The following is a 20,931-nucleotide window of genomic DNA, read 5'->3' on the forward strand; positions in this document are numbered from 1 at the left end:
AATACAAGACAGCCCAGTGGTTGAGGCGCAAAGCAGCCGATTGGAATGTGCACGGTTCGAACTCCATCGCAGGCTATTGACTGCCCCCGTGTAGGCTTGGGAATACCTCGCCCTTCTTGCTTCCTTTGGGCTACAGTGCACCAAAATGAGAGCCACAGCAGAACGGTTTTTCTCTCATTTCTGGTCTCATATTTGGTCACCCCAAAGGTGGTTTACTGCACATCTATTAGTGCATGAAGACGAAAAAATAAGCATACGATTTGATGAGTTTTTTTCACATCGTTGACTTAGTTTTCTTTTCACTGGATAGTTCAGAATGAATCCGGTGTTTATCACACAGGCCTGACGTTTACCACGGTCAGCCTGTGCTGGAACGTCACTCACAACAGTTGTTCTGGTTGCTGTTTTATTTTGCTTATAGATTCTACTAGTGGCTGTCCAAATCTTCGCAAACCATCCCGCCAGAAATTTGCGAAAAATTTCCGGGTTTGTTTGGTGTTAACCACTCTAGATACACCAGCTTGTCTGACATAACGTCCAAGCTTATTAAGTTGGTAAGCTCAGAAAAAGTCATCTAAGAAATACGTCGAAGTGTTAATGGTTCTGGTGAGGTAATTATTTGTAGTTCTACAGTCACATGATCTACAACTAGGATACGCATCTTGCTCCGCTAATAGCTTTCCCTTCGCTTGATCGACATTCCATCGAACCCAACGGATTTCCGCTATTGACTGATGAGCTGTCAGTTGGTCGATTTTATTGGTTTCTCGCACACAGTTTTTATCGATGCTGCACTGGGTAATAGATCCAGTATAGAACAGACGTTTCAGCATCTTTGCTTTGCGTTATAGCAAACACAACTGGTCATAAGACAATCACAACTCGCTCAAATACTTTAAACTTCGGTTCGTTCAAACCACATTCGAGATCAAACTGTGAGATTGAATTTTGATGAACTTGCCATTTCAATATTCTCGAATCTTTAGCTATCTAGGATGCTGCAGTGCTTCTATTTAAACTATGCTGAGAATGAACTGCCCTGTTGGATGTGGCGAATGCAGTAATAGTATCTGTCGCTTTCAAACGTGCCCAGTTCTACCCTCCATGCTGTGATCGCTCAGGGGACCATATCTCCCCGAAAAAGAAATTGTAACTCCGTGAAAATTTTCCATCGGCATCTTTCCGCGAAAAATAAACCATTCAGGAGTGTTGCTTTCACCAAGAGCACGCGTTCACATGGAAACGATCCATGCCATTGATCGAGGCTAATTGGCTAGTTCGCTATCACATCGAACTGTTTTGGCACTACCAAGCTCGGCGAACAGACCACCAACCAAGCAGCGCATCCAAACCACCTGTATTCCACATTGCCTGTTTTGGCACAATCAAAGCTAGTACGTAAGAGCGCCAAACCACCGAGCTGAATTTAACCTGGAAAGCAAGCGTAAGCTTTCCACACAAATCCGTTGGTCTGAACCTATAAAAATGAAAATTTGGAGTGAAGTTGATACATGAGACTGAAACTAACAATCAACGGTTATGTAAACCGTAATCACTACCACTGTTCTCGCTGCTCCATCATAATACAGCCTCGTGTTTTAGACTTCGCATCTGAATTCAGCCACGTGACACCGGAACCAAGTGTTGGTTGTGAGGTTTATAACTTCCAACGGTTCAGTACGATATACGAAAATGTTTTATTTGAGGAAATGAGGTAGTACTGAATTACTGGTCGTCCATTACAACAGAGGCGCGCTATTCCACCGCAACCGTCGCACAAACGTCATTTAAAAACAACTGTATTATCTCTGTTCTAGCATAAACTCTGTGTAACCTGCCCCATGAGAATACTCCCCATTCAGTGAAGCATATCGGTTTCTCTAGAGAGAGAAGACCACCATAGGTTAGTGAGTGATAAGGAATTCGGTTCATAGTGTGCCGTTCATTTTTTCGGTTGCACAGTCACGGGTCGTATTGAAGTTCATAAATGTACTTCCTGCCAAGATGAGAATTCGGTGATGGACTACTCGATAGGCGAGTACTTGGAGAACTTTCTCAGCTAGTCAACTGCAGAATCAGCAACTTTATTCTCCAATACATGATTCGAACATATTATGATAAGGTTTCTGGGTCATGGTTCTTACGTGCATTGCTGTTCTATCAGCCATGAAAATATGTGGCTTATTAATTTCAAAATCTCAGTTATCCATCTCTTGCCTGAGTCAGCTTTCTTTAGGCATAATTGCCCCTGTACTCTCAGCTTCAAACAAGCAAAATGTAGTGATGAACGAATGTTTATTGAAGGACCGGTCACTTGCAGGATATGTCATCGCCGAAGGACAAATTACTAAGTCTCATAGCGCTTCCATGGATGTGACATGAATGACTGTTCCTGATCACTCTTTCAAAGCGATTCAGCATTGAGCCGTGATCAAACGACCTGAATTCCTAAATGTCAAGTTGTTTATGACCGTACGGCCTTTAATGTAGCTTATCAAAACTTTATTAATTGTACTCACGCAAGGTGGAGTACCGCGCATCAAGTGAAAACAACCTCAACAAATTGACAATAATCAAACTGCATTTAGAAAGTAGATGAGAGTCGACAAATTAAGATCTTAGTAAACCAGCACCTATTTTTAGCTAGGGATAATTGATTACGTCATATCAAATGCTCAGTAATCTTGCTGAAAGCTATCAACTAGTAATCAGTTAGCAATTTTGTGACGAACGGCGTGTGAATTTTAAGTGCATGACTTCGAGGGAAAGCATCTACGTTCGGTAGATCATTTATTAAATATGCTAATGGTCGGTGGTTCGAATCCACCCTCAGACAATTCCAGATATAGTTGTAATTCTTACTTCATTCAAAACCCTCCAACCTCAGTACAGATTCTGTATGTCTGATGTTATCTCACACTTGCGCACAAATATCTATTTCCAATTTCAGATGAACCGAAACGGAAAACGTTTTGCTCTTCGGGTAGTCTCAGATTGGTCGATAATTGTGCTACGTAAGCAATTCGTTTCAAATGTCAACTTTTTCAACGTTTCCGATCTTTCCTTCATCAAATATGTGCAGTCCAGTTAGCCTTCTCCCTCTCAATGCGGATACATCCGAAGCTGTCTGGATTTTTCTGTAATGACAACTCAATCAGATACCCCTATTACGAAGACTCCGTATCTGCGAAAATTCTACTCATCTACGCTTATCTTCTACCAACTCTAGTGGTTAGATTCTTCTTGTGCATGTTTCGGCATATTTTGATCATCCAATCAGGTTGCGGTTCTTGAGTTCATAATAGCGCTCTACCGAAGTTATGTGGAGAGGACAAAAGATGCTTGGAAAACGGTACGTGTTGTCATTTGTGAAACGCTGAAACAATTTGTTTAGATGGCAGTGTGGGTCTACAACCTTGTCACAATTTATCTGATTTCCCTCGGTCTGACAAGCATCTTGACTTCAGTGTTCAAAATCGCTGTTGGACGTCCCCGGCCACATTTTCTCGATGTATGCCAACCCAACATCACACTGGTCAATTGTACGGGATTCATAAATGAGTACAGTTGCCAGGGCACGCGTACAAGAGCACTACACGACATGAAGTGAGTTGCATGAAGTGTACTTGGAGGTTCCTTGGGAATCCTCTTGACATTCCACATATACACCAATGGTTGTGAAACCGATCCGATGCTACCTTGTTAGAGCCTGGATTGTAAGCTGAAACGGTGGAAGAATTTTTCGAGGGTGCAATGGACTTCAAAATCTGGTTTGTTACTTTTGTCCCCGGAATGTTGCAGACTAATTCACCCATAAGTTGTTAGCTTCCCTTAATGGTAGCTCCGTTTGTCAAAATATTCCTTCGAAACTTAGCTGGTTTGTTTATGTTATACTGTAACCCCACTTTCGCGAGAGACTTTTCGAGGAGGGTCATTCCTTCTATTAAGAAACCGCTCCACGGTAGCACTCCACGTCAGACACCTCTAAGTTAAGGTCAGCTCCTAATTTTTCGGAGTGTAAAGCGGTAGATTGCCAAACTAGAAACATGTCGTGTCTTTCGTTACGGAAGACTCGGGAATGGTATTTCCGATTCAAGCTGATCACGGCCAAAGAAACGACAGTTTCGGTGTCAAAGCCTCGTGCGTAAAAAGTGAATGAACTTGGCGATGAAAAGTGATGCGGGAATGATCGGAAATTGTTTGGAAATATCTTACTCGGTTTAACTGCGCATAATGGCTTGGCATTCGGAACTGGTCTTCTGTGAACTTCGAAGGCTTAATGTTACTCTGGGAATGAAGACTGTTTATTTCCACCGTCCTGTAAACGCTGGTATCACGTAAAGATGCAGCAAAATCACCGTGGCCCCTTGAGACCGATTAGTAGCCCGCACACTTTACCTGCAACCTAGATGTGGGACAAAACTTTATAACTGATTTTAGGCCCCTCTTTAAATCAAATAACGCTGTTGTGAACCAGTGTTGTGAATTACTTGGATGCGATTGGATTATTCGGAAGGACATTGTTCCCTGAGGGAGAATACTTTTCGGACCACTCACCTTCAACTAAAACACGGTAAGATTACATCAAGTATGAGACCATTATGAGAGGTCTCGGGTTTGTTTCGTATTGACCTCTTGTCATCTTTCGTGATAGAGGAGATGGTGTTGTCACGCAGGTGAAAGAATATTTGACTCATTGTACACAAGGGCGATTCAACTACTCTACTCAGTGTATCAACAGTGAGTACTTACTCATCAAAGGTCTTCATACACATCCTTGTAAGTTTCGATGTCGATTCGTTATATACAAGTATACCGAAAGGGTACTCGTTAGAAAAAGCCAAGTGACTGTTACTAGCGGACACCACCCTTCCAGAACGGACACAGCTCACGTTGGATGAAACAGTGGAAGGCATAAAAGCATGCATGAATCTCATCCACTTCGTTTTAAACACCGTGGTTTACACTCAATAACAAGGTCTACCAATGGGATCTCCAATACCCCCGGTTTTGGCAAATATGTTTATGGAAGAATCTGAACGTAGAGCTTTATCCGGATTGCCATACCCACTTAAGATATTCCGGCGTTATGTAGATGACACTTTCGTCGTGATGAAACGAGATAAGGTTAGTGAGTTTTACAACTATCTCAATGAACTGAGTCCAACAAATTTAGTATGGAGATAGAGTCAACCTCGGGTAGACTAGCCTTTTTAGACTACATGACACATAAGGTCGGGGGAAACTCAAGACCACAGTGTACGAGAAGCCAACGGACACTAGGGCAGTTTTGAACTACTCGTCTGCCCATCCGAAGTCCGTATTCGTCGGTATTGCCTCATCAATGTTTAAGCGTGTAACGGCCGTGTGCACAGAAGAAGTTGATGGGACAGCGGCCCAAAATGAAGTGAAGAAAGAACTTCGGGGCTGTGGCTATCCAGCTAGCTTGATTAGGCGTCAATTGCGAATGGTGTTAGTACCGGTAGTGAAACCCGACAGGGACTGGATCGGGACTGCTGTTATTCCACCAGAGACTTCGGAGGTCATTCGACGGATTCTAAACACGGCTAACATAAGAGAAGAGAAGAGAAGAGAAACATTGCTCTTTGCACTGGTGCGATTGAAGGATCGCCTCACGGCTAACAGAACAAAGCACTGTCTATAAAACTAAATATAACGACTGCACTAAGGTCTATATAGCACAGACGACCAAGGAATATTTCTCACCAGAATCAGAGAGCATGGAGGACAAATGAACAGGCCGCCGAAAAACCTGGATGAATATCAAGTGTTACTGAAAAGACTCGGCAATTGTGGAACAGACACTGGACACGGGCCACAAAATAGATTTAGAAAATGTTGAGGTTTGGAGGCGAGGACCACGATCCACTTCACACAGACTGATGGCCGAGGCGGTAGAAATCTTCAAGCATCCCAGTGTTAACAGAGTAGAAGGCGCTGAACTGGCAGGCCTTTCCGAAAGCAGTCTTGGATCAGTCGAGCTAACACATGTTGGTGAACGATTATCAGGAAGAGCAATCATCATCCGAATTCCGCTGAAACTTACCTACCTGCCCTCCCCAAACTAATTTGTCGCAACACTCACAAGCCCACGAAGACCAATGAAATCCACCAGTGGCATTCGCGGTGAATCATCCATTGAAGCACCTTGAAGTGGAAGATTAGGGAGTCGAAAATGATCGGAACTAATTTGAAATTCCTCCAACCCATCAACGAAACAATTTGGTAGCCACAGCAACCGAAAAGAGCTGTTAATTAACACTCAACACTGTTTAGCGTGATAATCTGATAATGTCTCACTGCTTGGTTCTCCGTCTGCCTTAAAACCTGGCTAACTTGGTGACCTACTCACTTGACCTGATGAAGTTTTGAGTCAGAAACGAAACGTGGCCCAATTAAAAACTCCCGATTATTCACCAAACCCTTCTGAACCGATAACTTCTCAGTCGGTTCCAAACTTTTCCAATTGGTTAAAAATATCCACATCTAACCTGCTCATAGGTCTAATTCATCACCACCTTATTTTGATCCTATCCCTAAAAACATACTTTAAGTTGAACCATCAGCTGAAAGGAAGGAGTTTTCGGGCAGATAACCTTGGTTCTCCGTCTGCCTTAAAACCTGGCTAACTTGGTGACCTACTCACTTGACCTGATGAAGTTTTGAGTCAGAAACGAAACGTGGCCCAATTAAAAACTCCCGATTATTCACCAAACCCTTCTGAACCGATAACTTCTCAGTCGGTTCCAAACTTTTCCAATTGGTTAAAAATATCCACATCTAACCTGCTCATAGGTCTAATTCATCACCACCTTATTTTGATCCTATCCCTAAAAACATACTTTAAGTTGAACCATCAGCTGAAAGGAAGGAGTTTTCGGGCAGATAACCTCGATTGACTGAAGGACCTGATGCCCCCCCCCCCACACACACACACACTCTTTTCGATTTCTTACGACCCTGGTCCTCCCGCATACTGCTGACACCTCAGCACTTATCTCAAATTCTGCTCCGACCTACGTTACTCTCTCGAGACCATCCACATTACATCTTGTTGGTTATCTTCGCTACTGCTCAGCAGCTAATGGAGGAAAAAAGTGTGATTAAAAAAGAAGGATATGCTTAAGTGGATAATCAAACTGGAAGTTAGCCGCCTCAATAAGATCTAAGTCAAGTCGGTTCTTGGCAGTGAAATTTTTCGGTGAAACATGGCGGGGCTTGAAGCAACTGCCTTGCCTCTTTCTCGACAAAATCAACCAGGAAATTGCAGACCAGTCAGAGCTGTTTACTGCAGTTATCACAATCAATAACTGTAATGGTACGAGTACCATAACATCGGAAGGTCTGTATCAAGCAAAATAAATTGGCTAAAATCAGACCAAGCTTTTGTTTCAATCACCAATCGCGCTTTCTGCTCTAAATGTGAGCTGACATGCTCACCAAATCAACGTCCATTCCCCTTCGCATGATACAACCCATAAATTTTAATAAAAAATACTACCGGTTAGAAACAAGAATCCAGACGAATTTCAGTTTAGTTTGAGTATCTATCATCAGTATCTAATTTGTTTATTACCTGCCTTTCCATGAACTCGAGATAGCTCAGTGGTGAAGACGCGAACTCAGTGATCGGAGGGTTCGTGGTTCGCACGACATCCCGGCATTTCGACCGCTTCTATCTAGGTCTGAGCAATCTGGCAGTATCATAGCACTTGTACTTCCTTCTGGTAGGACAGCAGCTAGGCACCGGAACGATGTTATATTTGAACGGGTTTATTACCATTATTATCATCACGTGATCACATTTGGTCGCTCAACATCCAACGTCTTTGGTAGAGGTTGACGTCCAGTTTTTATGCTGTACAACTGAGGGCCCTTTCTGTGCCCCTCAAATCCGTTTAAATGTTTTTTAGTGTTTCCACTATTCCCATTAATTGTATTGTTCCTCATTCCATTTTCTAAAGAGTGATAACTCTTGCTGCTAGTTTGATAACACACTCGTCCTGGTGGAAAATGGAATCTCAATGGAATCTCTCCTTGTAAGCATGCGTTTTAACATTCGTGCCAACCTCACCAACAAACACTTTCCAAAGATTTCGCGCATTTTGCTTACTGAGGCCACAACATGTAATAACTTCTAGTGTAAATTTGACTCGTCAACAAACGTACTTGTTTGAACACTTAATTGGCTCAGATTCCGATCGGTCCGGTGCTCTGTATGGCAATCTATTTGTGTAATATTTTCGTTGATGGGTACGCTAGGCGATGTTTTCAAACTGTATCGAAGTATTTTCATACCGATGTGCAATGTTAGGCTGAAGGTTCAACTTGAACCTCGTTTGATTTGATTTGACTTACTTGCTCAAATAGATGTTCGTTTGACGGATCGTCTTCTTCGTCATTATTTCCCAAATACTTCAGCCTGTCATTCGTCTCCGGACACTCGTCGGTTACCGCGGTTACTGTAGCTTATGTTGTGGTGAGTCTTTTTTGGAATTGTCAGGAGAAACACCATAGTCATATCGATTCGCGTTTAAACACTAACAACTCTGATCAATGTTATATCCACTAACTCAATACCCACTCGTTTTCCGAGTCTGAACGATGCTCTCGGTTACGCAAGTGTCTTGAACAAAGACGTCCTTATATATTTGTAACTGTGTGCGAAAAAGTGATAGACTAAAACGACCCCTCAGCAACCGATGCCTGCAATGAAGAACGTTACATCTGCACACAACTATGCTTGGTAACCTAGCATAGCTTCTGCATGTACAAAAAAGTCTTTCTGTTATCATGCCACATACTCGCACGATTCTGAAGAGTAGTGTTCCAAAACGCAATGACCTCTCAATAATGCATTCTCCTCTTAGGAGGGCATGTTAGCATACCAGAGGCTGATTCGTTCAGTACTGTTGCCCAACCGTTTATATTAGCAGTCACTTTTACTAAAGCTCTTTTTTGTAACTATGGGACATTTTGTACTAGAGTATAAGTCAAGTGTTGATCAGTGCGAATATTCAATCTGTGCTTATTTTATTTCGGTTTTGTCCAAATTTATTCCCTCAGCGAGTTCGCCATAAACAATCCGTTAGTAGGTAGTGTATAAAGCCATCAGATCAGCTAACGTTCTCCACATTTCTTGTTCCATTTTTAACGGTTGTTGATGCATATATATGCATCGACTGCAGTCGGTCTGCTTTCCTATAGCCAATGTTACGGAGCCAATAAACGTTCATAGTAGTACAGGAAGGATTTTATTATAGGATTTTTTTTGCACCGCTGAGCCTTGAAAGAACTGACTAAACCCGGCAAAAGTGAGGGGCCTCTGCTATGAGGTTAGCGTAAACTGAAAGTCCATTTTCTCGGTCTGTAAGAACCAGTAAAAAACTTATATTGCCTCTTCAGTCGTCGTTCTGTTGGAGGGTCGCCCGTGCCAGATCAGTGCTCATTCTTCTATTTCCGGAAACATCATATGAGAATCTGCGTACTCGGGATAATTAAATGCACTTAGATGAATGAATGGCACAACCCTCTTGAAGCCATAATGGAATTTGGGTATATCTCTTATATCCGGTATTTTCGTTCAAAGTATTTCCAAACCGATTATTTTCACAAATCTCCAAGGTCTATTTATTGTCATGAGAATAACAGTAAATCGTCGAAATTCCATCGATGCAGTTAACCTACTGCCGGAGAAAACTACAGGATTGGCTGAACTGCTAACTAGAAACCCTTGAACTATACCGTGGAGCGAGAAATTTCGGGCACTACAACCCACCATAGAAAAGGAGCTTTCAGTTCAACTACAGAGGTTTTATTTTCCCAAGCCTTATCCTACGGCAATGTCAATTTATTTGACCTATATCCATTGTCAGTTAAAGACACCACTTTGATATCTTTTATTGGCGTTCACACCACTCTACTTTGAACAGTTCTTGTTCTGGTGCAATTGTTCTGGTAAGTCCAACTCGAAGGAGGAAAAATTGAACTCGAGTTTCGCTCTTATGAGTGCTCATCAGAAGTTCATATCCCTCGCCGTTCCTTCGCTTGAAATCCATACGTCTGACATGCGGGGTGAGCGTGTAAACGGTACTCGACCCGTCCCAACAGGCGAACGTGTTCACACTTGAGTAATGTGGTTTGGTTGCAAGGATGAATAGATAACGGAAATTTTACCCTCGTTCAAATTCTCCTGTTCTTAAGACTAGAACGATTATCAACTGATTCATGCAGCGGATTGAGATGTCATTAGGAAAAAGTAGGCTAGGTAAGTAAGTAAGTTATCAGAGTTCTTACCGAGTGCGTGCTGAAAATGGCTTTCTTGAGCATCAAATGGGTGAGTATTTGAGTGGCCCACGGAGCTGGTTTTTTGTCCAACAAGTGTGAGCATCCAGGTCTCCAAGTATCGATTAACAAAAGGCGTTCTCAACTCAACCACATCGAATTCCTTACCACAACTTTCACTTGGTAATTTCAACAAGAAAAAAGAGTACGCCATAATTTGACATAAAGTTTGGAAATCCCAATTACTCTGATGTTTATTAAAGTGTACTTAACGCCTAATGCACAAACATCTATCGCAAGACAACACTCCAACAACTCGCAGCTATTGAAACTGTCCGACAAAAAGCCAATGACGCCACTAATGCCACATCCAGACCATAAAAACTGACTCTGTGGACGAAGTCAGTTTTGGTAGATAGTTGAAGGGCGTTGTACTACCGTTGAACTACTGCTAGAAGACCACAGCTCTGACTGTGAAGGACCTCTAGAACAAATGGAATTCATGATCTTCCAGTCAGCAACCGAAGACCATATCGCTTTGCCACAGATGGATGCGCAGCTGTGTGCTCCACTGGAAATTAAACAGAATATAATGTTATTCATCCTGCGCTCGGCTGATGTCAGGTGACCAGATGGGAATATCAGGATTCATAACATCAAATACTGTTCAAAGTAGCAGTCATACCGCTCAGAATTTTGCCGTAAGTAGTAGCAAAACTTCCTTCTTGCTTGAACTGTTTGGCCATTAATACGAGAAAGGGCTTGGGAGGAGATTTGTGAACAACTTTAAGTGGCACGTCAACTGAACTCAAGAAACCTGGACAACCAAGGACGTATTTTTGGCACGCCTGTCAACCCCACAGTAACAGCAACAACTACAGTTATTTCAGTCATCATTTTCGTGATAGATAGATATTTTATACTCACTTTGGATGAATAGTGACTGAATAGCTCAAGTTGTCGAAGTTATCACGGTAGAAGCGCCGATTCATATGACCGCCGCGGGAAGCTGAAAGCCTAGATTGGGGTTTCCATTTGAGCGCTATGCAATCAACTACCTTTCATACGCTAACGGTGAACTTTTCGCCAAGTATAGCCCGCAACTGTGGGAACTTCACATCAATGGGCTTGAGAAATAACACCAATAGAAGTTATTATTGAATGCTCGTTCCTGAGCTGGAGTGAACCATATGATGAAGCGCAGGCATATCGAAGTCAAAACTGGGTGGATGGCCTTTCGGGAATAAGGCACGAGCAGCGTGAGTCATCTTTTTAGTTGGGAAAATAAAATGGATGCGTCCAACGTCGATAGAATAGTGGTGACACGCTCATCTCGTACGTCAGATCTCCGGAGTTCAGGACCCGGCACGACCATTGGATATGCTTTGCTGATGACCCCTAATGAGAGCGAAACTCGAGTTTAGTGGTTGTCTCTTGTGTGGACTCATCAGAATAATTACGCTGGAACAGAAGGAGGACCGTTCAAGCGAGAGTGGTGTGTCACGAGAGTGTCATTTGAGTATGGAAACCTGGTTGCACTTCAGATTCAACGTCCACGAATAACCTGAATTTAACAGTTTAGCATCGAACGCAGAAGAACCTGTTGCTGCGAGAACGGGCCATGTTTGTCAGTATCACAACTCACTGATATATTGCGTCCTATGACCCTCAGCTACGAATCTGTAGGCTTAGTTTGTCAGTCACTTCTTTTATACTGCTTTGTCAGTTGAAAACTCAACACCTCATCGGCCTCGCATATCGTTTGACAATGTATGCCCACACGTTAACAGTACAGTACACACAAACTGAAAGGTTTGACCAGCGCAAACTAACGACTGGCCCATTCCTCAGCTGTATACCATTTCTAAGGGGATGCTGAACAGTGACTGCGATTCCTTGTTTCTTATGTGTCCTTAGAGGTCTATTCAGTGACTTGTAGGTCAGAGCCGATATGAGGTTTGTCACTTCTGTCACCGGCATACAAATCCGAGTTCGGTTAGTGTCAGACCGAAGCTGCTGTACAGTCCACAGAAATTTTCATTCACGCAGACAGACACTATTAGCAACAAGCCCTTGGATGTGCTGAGTTCCCGCTTCTCTTTCAACTATAGATTGAAATACTTTGGTGTCCTTCACCCTAATGAATAACGGGAGATTGCATACAGTGACTGAGGCATGTTTGCACATCTAAAATATCATTTGAACACCAGAGTTACTTCACGTATGCTCACTCCTTTTGTCTTCCATTCTTCTGACCAGCTGTATCTCCAAAAGCGACTAAAATTGGCGTGCGCCCCAATGCTTCGCCCAGTCCTCCAGACCGCCATTATCTGCTTTGGACTCTACGTTGCCATTAGCCGATTTACGGATAACAAGCATCACGTGACAGATATCATAGGTGGGGTGATTCTGGGCGCGGGAACTGCACTGACCCTGGTAAGTCACACTAACCTGTGACCTGTCTTCATTGAGTTTGGCGTGCCTAGTGTTTTACTCATGCCTGAGAGTACAAAATCCTGGTCTCAACTGACTGATTGCTGGCGGAATGAGGGAAAGGTTCCTCACTGGTCGTCGTTTGTTCGCTGAACTGGGAGGTCAATTTAAAACCCACTCGTCCAGCTGAACGAACAAATCAACAGCCAACCACGCAGACTGAGATGTAATTATTTCTATTCCAAAGCAAACTTTTGCGTATTGAGTGGCACTCAGATGAAGGCCCCTGTAACTTTACTGAAGATTAGGAAAACATCGATTTTACTACAAATACTGTGGTGTTTTGATGGAATACTCAAGCAGCAATCTTTCTTCAGGGAAGGGCGGTGTTGCAGATCACTGGATTTAGTTACTCAAACGTTTTGCAGCGGATTACAACTCATTCAGCCAGGTGGCATCAGCTGTTTTAATTCCACGACTGAAGAGGGCAGATGGAGCGTCCACATATTGCAGTAAATATCTTCTTTCAGTTATAATAAGACGGATAAAGGGGACGCAGCTTTACAACCGGAGGTTGACGAATGATAAATGGGAATGCCTAACGTGGATTCATCAATTCATTATTTTTTTCAGCCCTTCATTCTTACTTTAGTTGATGCATTATTTGCACACTAACAAGAATCTAAGGTAATCTACATTGACCATATTCCACGTAATGAGTTACTAATCATTACTCACACTAGGTACGAAATGGTCCAGATACAATGATTCACCAGATAAATGTTTATGGTATCCACGCACAGCGATAGCCTTCTACTATACTATATCCCATTATCTTATCCTAATACATTTCAGAAAGGCTATCACACAACCCGGTCGTAGGCATTATCAGAACGTCTCTCCCACTAGAATAGGTACACGGAACCTCCTGAGAACCTACTCAGGCATTCATAGCAGTGAAAATTAAGCGGCGCAGTCACTTTATGGTTTGTAAATATATTTCGTCAGCATATGTTCAGCTGTGTCATCAGCATATATGTGTCCGGTCAGGAGAATTTCTTGTATGGGCTATCGCTTTGGAAATGAAAAAAGCCGACATTAGTAAGACTATCAAAAACCCCAACGCCTTTAAGATGAGACAAGTAACTGCTCTTATCATGGAAAAGTCATTAAAAAGGAGACGTAAATAGAGCTTGAAAATAATAGAGCATATATCTTCCAAGCAAACTGCCCAGGTTTCTTTGCACAAGTGCTTGGAATCCGCTGGATCCTACTAGAATGGCTTCCAGCTACTCATTTCGACAGCTGACTACCAGTTTTTCGAAGTACACCATATTTTTTCGGCGCATCTCATAACAACAGAGGTGTCTTCGAATGAAGTGAGGGCAAATGGCTCCGATAGATGAGCCAGGCTTTTCAAGATACAAGCCCATTACCATCACTTGGTTGATCGCAGATGGTAATAGCCGGCGGTAACTCCGAATCGCTCATCCATTATTGAAATGCCACAGAATGAATCTGTATTTTTCCCGACTGACTATCCCAGAATCAGCTAGATTAGGCTATGTACAAATGTGAGATTCATTGATGAGATTTCCATCAGCTTGTAACAAATTCACTCGGTACTTCAACTAAGGAACATTTACTTTGCTAACTTCCAAGGCCCTAAGCCCTGTAATGAAATCTGCCTCGCCTAATCACGACATCTTCAAATGGTGAGGACCAATTTGACATCCGTATTTCATCTGGGCCTTCAGCTTTCGTTAGTCTATTACAGATTGATAGAGAAGCCAGAAATCTCATTGCGGAATCGGCTTCCCAGATAGGTTGTGATCCACCGAAGAAGGATGCCTGAACAAACGACCAAAAGCGTACCATAGGATGGCTAGCCTGTTGGGATGTCCTTTACAGCTGGAACAATTTCTAAATTTCTAAGCGAGAAGCGCAAAATACTAAATGGCGTATGCTGAATGTGACCCATCTACAGAGAGACAGTTGTATCGACAAGAAATATGGAGGACATTTTCCTAAAACCTCTAGGATACAACAACACTCCACATGATGTTAACTTCTGAAGATATCCTACATCGGTATGCCCTGTTCAGAGAAAGTACTGTTTTGGTGATGTACGGTCAAGTCGTTCTTCCAGCAGAGGAAGAATATTCTTTTTTGTTGCCTATCATAGTACAGAATCCGTTCCAACTACGGCATATCTGTGTGGCAGTTTTTTTTTATCACCAAACTGGAGGACAATCCTGAGTGTTGCTCACCGTGGATAGAGATGATGGTATTAGATTCCAGATCATTTCCAGACAAAACTGGTTGCCACTCTTTTATCGGATACACTCCTGGTATGGAAACACGGACAAATCCAGTCTGAAATTTTTCGTGGTTTATGCTAAAAGGAGATTCTGCCTCTTGGGGACATCGTCTTTGTTGGAAGTCAAGGCGGTCACGAATAGTAAGAGACCGGACTTAACTGGTATTGAGGGGAAGAGAAGTCTATTCCATTCAAACTTACTTGAGAATTAATTGTGACCCAAAGATTTTAGCTGTGTTATTCTGTTGCACTCTTGGCCTACTGCTAAACAAATCCAAATTTAGTGAACGAGTCTACCCGTCTACTGCGTATCCGCAATGTTGTTCTGGTTTAACCCAATGCTCGGAAAAGGTTACTACCAGAGAGTAATCAAATGTTATTTGCGCATTTTTCACAGTCAGCACGAAGGACATGATAATTACGAAGTCTCTGAGACAGATTAGAGGACAGTAAAAATAGGATAGCAGTTGGCTATTGAAAAAAGTTGAACATTAACTGTTGACTACTAGCAAGTTGTCAGTCTTCCGAGAACTTTCAGTTTCTGGGCCAACCAAGCGTCCGGTCAAACAGATACTCAAAATGCACGTGTGTTCAGAGCCTACGTGACGCCTGTGGCTGATGGAAAAGGTGTTAGCAGAGGGGAGAAACTACCCCCAACTGATTGAGACCAACCAGAATGACTGCTCTTCACGAATAATCACGCCCAGCTTCATAATACATGCGACCTTACATCCTACTTTGAAATCGGTCATCAAAAAGTGGTCCGCACGAAACTATCCACTAATAACCTTTCTCTTTGAAATCGGTCATCAAAAAGTGGTCCGCACGAAACTATCCACTAAATAACCTTTCTGGAGGAAGAGTCATGTGTGGTTACTGTTGAGAAAACACGTCAGCTTTCCATCTTTTCACGTTGTCCATTGTTTATAGTGCCCTGAAATATACGCATCAGCATTGTGTGATCCACACACAGACTCTGTAAATACAAATCAGATGCAGGACTTTTGCAAAATACCTCACACTCCACAAATACTCCGGTGTTTGCTTTGGATGGAACTAGCATATCCTCATACACTCTACCTTGGTTTGCATCTCCGTAGAGATCATCCTCCCTCGCCTTCCGAGAGTTCGGCACGTAGCGTTCCGTATGAGTCAGCGACTTGTTTGATGAGCTGATCGACTGTCGGCTCAGTTGGGGGTTCATGTCGCTGAGTGCAGTTTTAGTGGGTCCGGTAAGACAACACATTCGATGCAGGTGACCAAAAGTTGACTTGTCTATCACACCCCCTGCTTCAAGCACCCGGCAAACAAGCTAGTCTCCGCCGGAGATTGAACTACCTAGACAGCTTGCTTCAAAGTGGTCAGGAACGGGAAAGGCAACAGATTTAGGCGCTTGAAATTTAAATGTGTAGTCGCGTGACTACACAACAATTGAAGCAAAACTCACTAATCTCGCGACTGTGTGTCCACGTAAATGTAGTTTTTGCGTTTTTGTTCGCGTGTAGGTGTTCTATGAGGTCACTACTCTTGGTTTAAGTACGAATTCTGCACAGCCCCTATCCCAAGCCTTGTGCAGATGAAAGTTTATTGAATCAATGAAAAAGTGAAATGAATTTATTTTAATTTGCTTACTCCTTACATATTTCGTATGATCAATAGTTTACGTTTTACTCTACTTGTCTAGTTCGTCCGATACATACCGAATATGGATGAAGTTGTTCCGTGAAACTCCTACTGGAAGAGCAAGAATTTAATCGATCAATCATTCAAAAAATCACTTGATTTTTGTCATTGTTGCTTTGTTCCCTTAATCTTTTCCGTCTTTTTACGCAAGACCACTGGTATGTTTACGGTCATGCATTTCTCTGAAGTTCATTTTAATTATGGTGCCAGCATTTAACAGAAATTCTCATGTCACAATGTGTCCAGAAGCTACGTATCGATGACGGTATCATCAGGGTAATCAAGTTCTTTGATCCACTTGATAGGACTCCCTGAAAGCGGCTCCGATGCATGACATTATCCGAGCAGTCGTAACATCCAAAAGCACCAGTTGTAGTTGAAAGCCCTACTGAACATCGTACTTCAAGACAAACGGTTTCTGCATTTGAGTAGTAGGTTCTGCAGCTCGTCTGACAGACTAAAGACCAAAAGCTTTCTCTGTTGACCAAGTCATATGCTACAAGGGAAGCAATGAAGCGAGAATAGGTTGATTTTTGAGACTTATTACGCCATTCCAAAGCACTGGTAAGGGTGAATATTTCTCCAACAAAACCCTTTTCCGCTTATCACGGGCGGTGCAGTAGTGGAAGGAAGAAGGCCTTCGCTGGGGAGTTATTTGTTAGAAAGTGCCAACTGAGCAGTTACAGACTACTGGACAGGGAAGCAAAACACTCATATGCATCTTCTTTACAAAAACTGAATATCCATCTTCTCCTTCAGCGTGTCTTCCTGAACTTTCCTGGTTATTCGCTGACCGTTGCTCAAATCCATGCAAATGCGACTCCATAAGATCCGTAATAGAACTCACTTTTCAAGAGACGCAAAGCGGATTTACGAGAAAACATACTACTCGCATGCCTCCATCAGTAGTATCACCGTTACGACAGTAGTACGGCAAAAAATACTTTGACTGAGATATATATCAGGCCGACAATCCACAAATCTTTTTTATTGCCTTTTTGGGCACCAGCAGAATCTACAGAAGCAACTCAATTCACCGAGAGCACTTAGAATTCCGGTACTGGTTAGAGAAGCCTGTGAAACTGGTAAGCGAGGTATGACGCTGGATACTTTTTTGCACGTTGCTAGCTTCCGTATATTGACTAGCTCCCCCCGGGTAGGGGTGCTAAAATTGACTGCGTACGGAGTGGAAGTCTAAAATTTCCTCTTGGTTAGTTTAAAACTTATGAGATGAATTATTGGGCTGGCAAAATGCTCAAACTTTAGCTTTCCTCCACGGTCCGTTGCTTTTTGACTGTCAGCGTCCAAAGGATTGTTTTACTGACCATTTCGGATCATCCGGAAAAAATGCTAATAATCGCTGAAATTCGCAGCTCTTTTCATGCCAGAATTGCTACTTGATCAGTAAAAAAATACAAGTCCTGGTTGAGCGGTTGGCCCATACCTGCTTACTTGAGTGAGGAGAAGCGGCCGAATGAGGCCAATAACCTATCCTGTGGATAGTCTCGTGATCCGCATTAACTATTCAAGGCCGTGAGACCACTTGGTCTGTGAAACGATACACACAGAAAGTCAGTTGTAGCACCGTTGTAGGCCCAGATTTTCCGGAGTGTGGGTGAAAGATCTACATATTTTTTGAAGGAAATACCTACTGATGGATTACAATAATTCTGTTGTTGTTCAGGTGGCTGTTGACCTTTTCGCTGAGCTCGGCAATTAGTTGGCAGATGCTTCAACGCTAAATGAGGAGACGTCATCACCCGACCGTGCACTGGTTGCTGAAAAAATATCTGAAAGTTAAATGCCAAACTCAGCAACAACCACCTGGTCAGCAACCAATAAGCTCGCCCGGATCACTAATATTCGTCATACAATAGATCAGAATTCGAAACCAAACAATGCAGTGTACACACAAGTTTGGGATATCCTCGAAAACCAATAGATGACTTATAAAACCAAATCGGTGTCACTCATTGGCGAGCTGGTTACGTTTCTAACAAGTTATGTTCGTGTGAACGACTGGACACTTGAGACCAACAGTGCATGCCAAATAATATCTGATGGCTTGCACCGCTCATAAGGCACACACCGTACACATAAATGTGGTTATCGCTAGCCAGTCGATAATCACATGGGCCTGTACAAACATTGTCGCGCATCGCTGTTAACAGGTTACTAGGCCTAAAATTCCGCAGTGCAGACATAAGTCTGTCAAACATAAATGTTGTGCCACCAGCCTTGCGGAGGCTCGCAACGCGGTCATACAGAAGACACTGTCACTTCCCAACCACCAGGGTATTCTGCATTATTACCTCTAAACATGTGGCCAGGTACACAGGTGGGCGATTTGCGTGAGATCTGTCTAACATATCAAGCCAAAATGATAGCGGTAAGTTAGAGAGAAGGACCATTCAAAAGGAGGGATTCGTACGGCTGCGAACAAAGCTGTATGGTAGACTCTGAAGACAGAAGGAGTTCTGGTGATTTCTGATGCTCACTCAATGTAAAGGGACGGTTTGAGTTGACCAGAGTTGTTAAGGGCGGATGCAACACTGTAAGGACGGACTAAACTCTGAATAGATGAAAAATTTGAGGACATAAGAGTATACTTCAAAACTGGTCATCTTGTCTTTGGTTCAACTCTGTACAGTCAAGAACAAGGCCTTGCAGTGAGATCTCCAATATCCCTGGTTGGGGTAATGTAATATAATCGTTCAGCTGTGACACTCTTTTGGTGCCCAACTGCCTTGGCACCCGAAGGAAGAACAAGGTTTAAATTCTGCCCAAGCATAGACAGGAGCAGCCGAGATTCAGAGGTTGGGTTAGGAACAGAGACAATCTAGTCAGTAGGGTTGCGCATAAGCCACTAAGCTATCTCAGGCCCAAACATTCCCGTTGCAAGATTCTAAAAAAAGGACTTCGGCCGAATAGGAGTGTTCACCGATCATTTTTTGGCATTGTGTGGATGATGCTTTCGTGGTGGTCAGGTGTGGTACCGTCAGTAGATTCTAAGAATAGCTGAATAACCTAAATCCATGCGTAACATTTGGTATGGCGATTCATACATACCTCACCTCCCGGATTTGATGGCTCATGAGTGGAGAAAAAATTACATTACCAATTACCAGAAACGAATCACCCGTTCTCCCATCATAAAGCGATATACACTGGCATGGTCTCATCGACGCTTAGTAAAGCCTGAGCGCTGCATACAGAAGAGGTTGACCGAATATCAGCCCAACATTTAGTTTAAAAACAGACTTCAAGAAAATACGCACCCGACGAAGTTGAGTGAGCGGTAATTGATAAAGGTAGGTTACCCAGTACTATGAAGCACTAGGGAAAGGACTGTGATTCCATACAAGGTAGGACAGAACTTGTTAGACTATTCGTGCTCCGTATGTCAGTCGATCTACTTTCTTGGAGGGCACTTTTCGCACAGCCATGCGGAGGATGGAGACGAGCCACGGGAAGTGAAACAATCACTTGGCAATAAAGTAAGTAAACATGGTTGCGCTATTCCTTGTCGTCTGTCTGGATGAGAACCCCAAAACGGGACATATCGATGGCTGGACACATTGTTAGACGGGGCCAAGTTGCGCACTCAGTGAATCTGGAGCAACCAAGCTGTTTCCCTCAATGTATAGCTCTTCTCCTTGAACTTCTTGATGAAAGGTCTACTAACAACCCCGTATTTCCGCATCAGTTTTTTCAACCACCGCCTCCAATGCCCATAGGAGGCAATAGCTATCTACTCCATCACCCCAAATTATCGTCGAACGCGACTGTAGCCTCTATAACAACGGTAGAGCATGTATGTGGTTTTTACAGTTGATGATGATGTTTCATAGGATGCTTAACTTCACAGACGTTTCTGAAAGTATATACTCAGTATTCGTTTATTTGATAGGTCGCTGCCAATTTTTGAGGACCAGAAAGCCCGACATAAAATCAAATGCAACGACCAGCATTGAGACCTTTAGAGAACAATCAGCCAAACGACCGTACATCGAAATTACTGAGCACAAGAGGGGAATGACCAAATCACCAAGAAATGTAAATATTAAGCGCCGATCAGACTCGGCGACTGCGGGACAGGCATGGCACGGGGCATGAAAAAAAAAGCGTTCAGCTGTAGTACCCTTCCGGTGCCTAGCTGCCATGCCACCCGAAGGAAGCACGAGGGCTGG

At 43.0% G+C, this 20,931-nt stretch overlaps 2 protein-coding genes across 2 annotated transcripts in view; one reads left to right on the forward strand and one right to left on the reverse strand.

Moving 5' to 3' along the window:
- Positions 1–1,305: 1,305 nt before the first annotated feature.
- T265_06263 (hypothetical protein) overlaps positions 1,306–20,931 on the reverse strand; it is a gene marked incomplete at both ends in the record, with an annotated part of 24,017 nt that continues 4,391 nt past the window's right edge. Inside the window, one exon of the mRNA XM_009171483.1 lies at positions 1,306–1,477. Coding sequence (XP_009169747.1) covers positions 1,306–1,477 — 172 coding nt within the window. The remainder of the gene's footprint in view (positions 1,478–20,931) is intronic.
- On the forward strand, positions 3,106–5,665 carry T265_06264 (hypothetical protein; the record flags this gene model as incomplete). Its single annotated transcript, XM_009171484.1, has 4 exons — positions 3,106–3,231; positions 3,281–3,352; positions 3,395–3,606; positions 5,284–5,665. The coding sequence occupies 4 exons, from the start codon at positions 3,106–3,108 to the stop codon at positions 5,663–5,665; spliced, it is 792 nt and encodes a 263-aa protein (XP_009169748.1).

Source organism: Opisthorchis viverrini (assembly GCF_000715545.1).
Source record: "Opisthorchis viverrini unplaced genomic scaffold opera_v5_131, whole genome shotgun sequence".
Lineage (NCBI taxonomy): Eukaryota > Metazoa > Platyhelminthes > Trematoda > Opisthorchiida > Opisthorchiidae > Opisthorchis > Opisthorchis viverrini.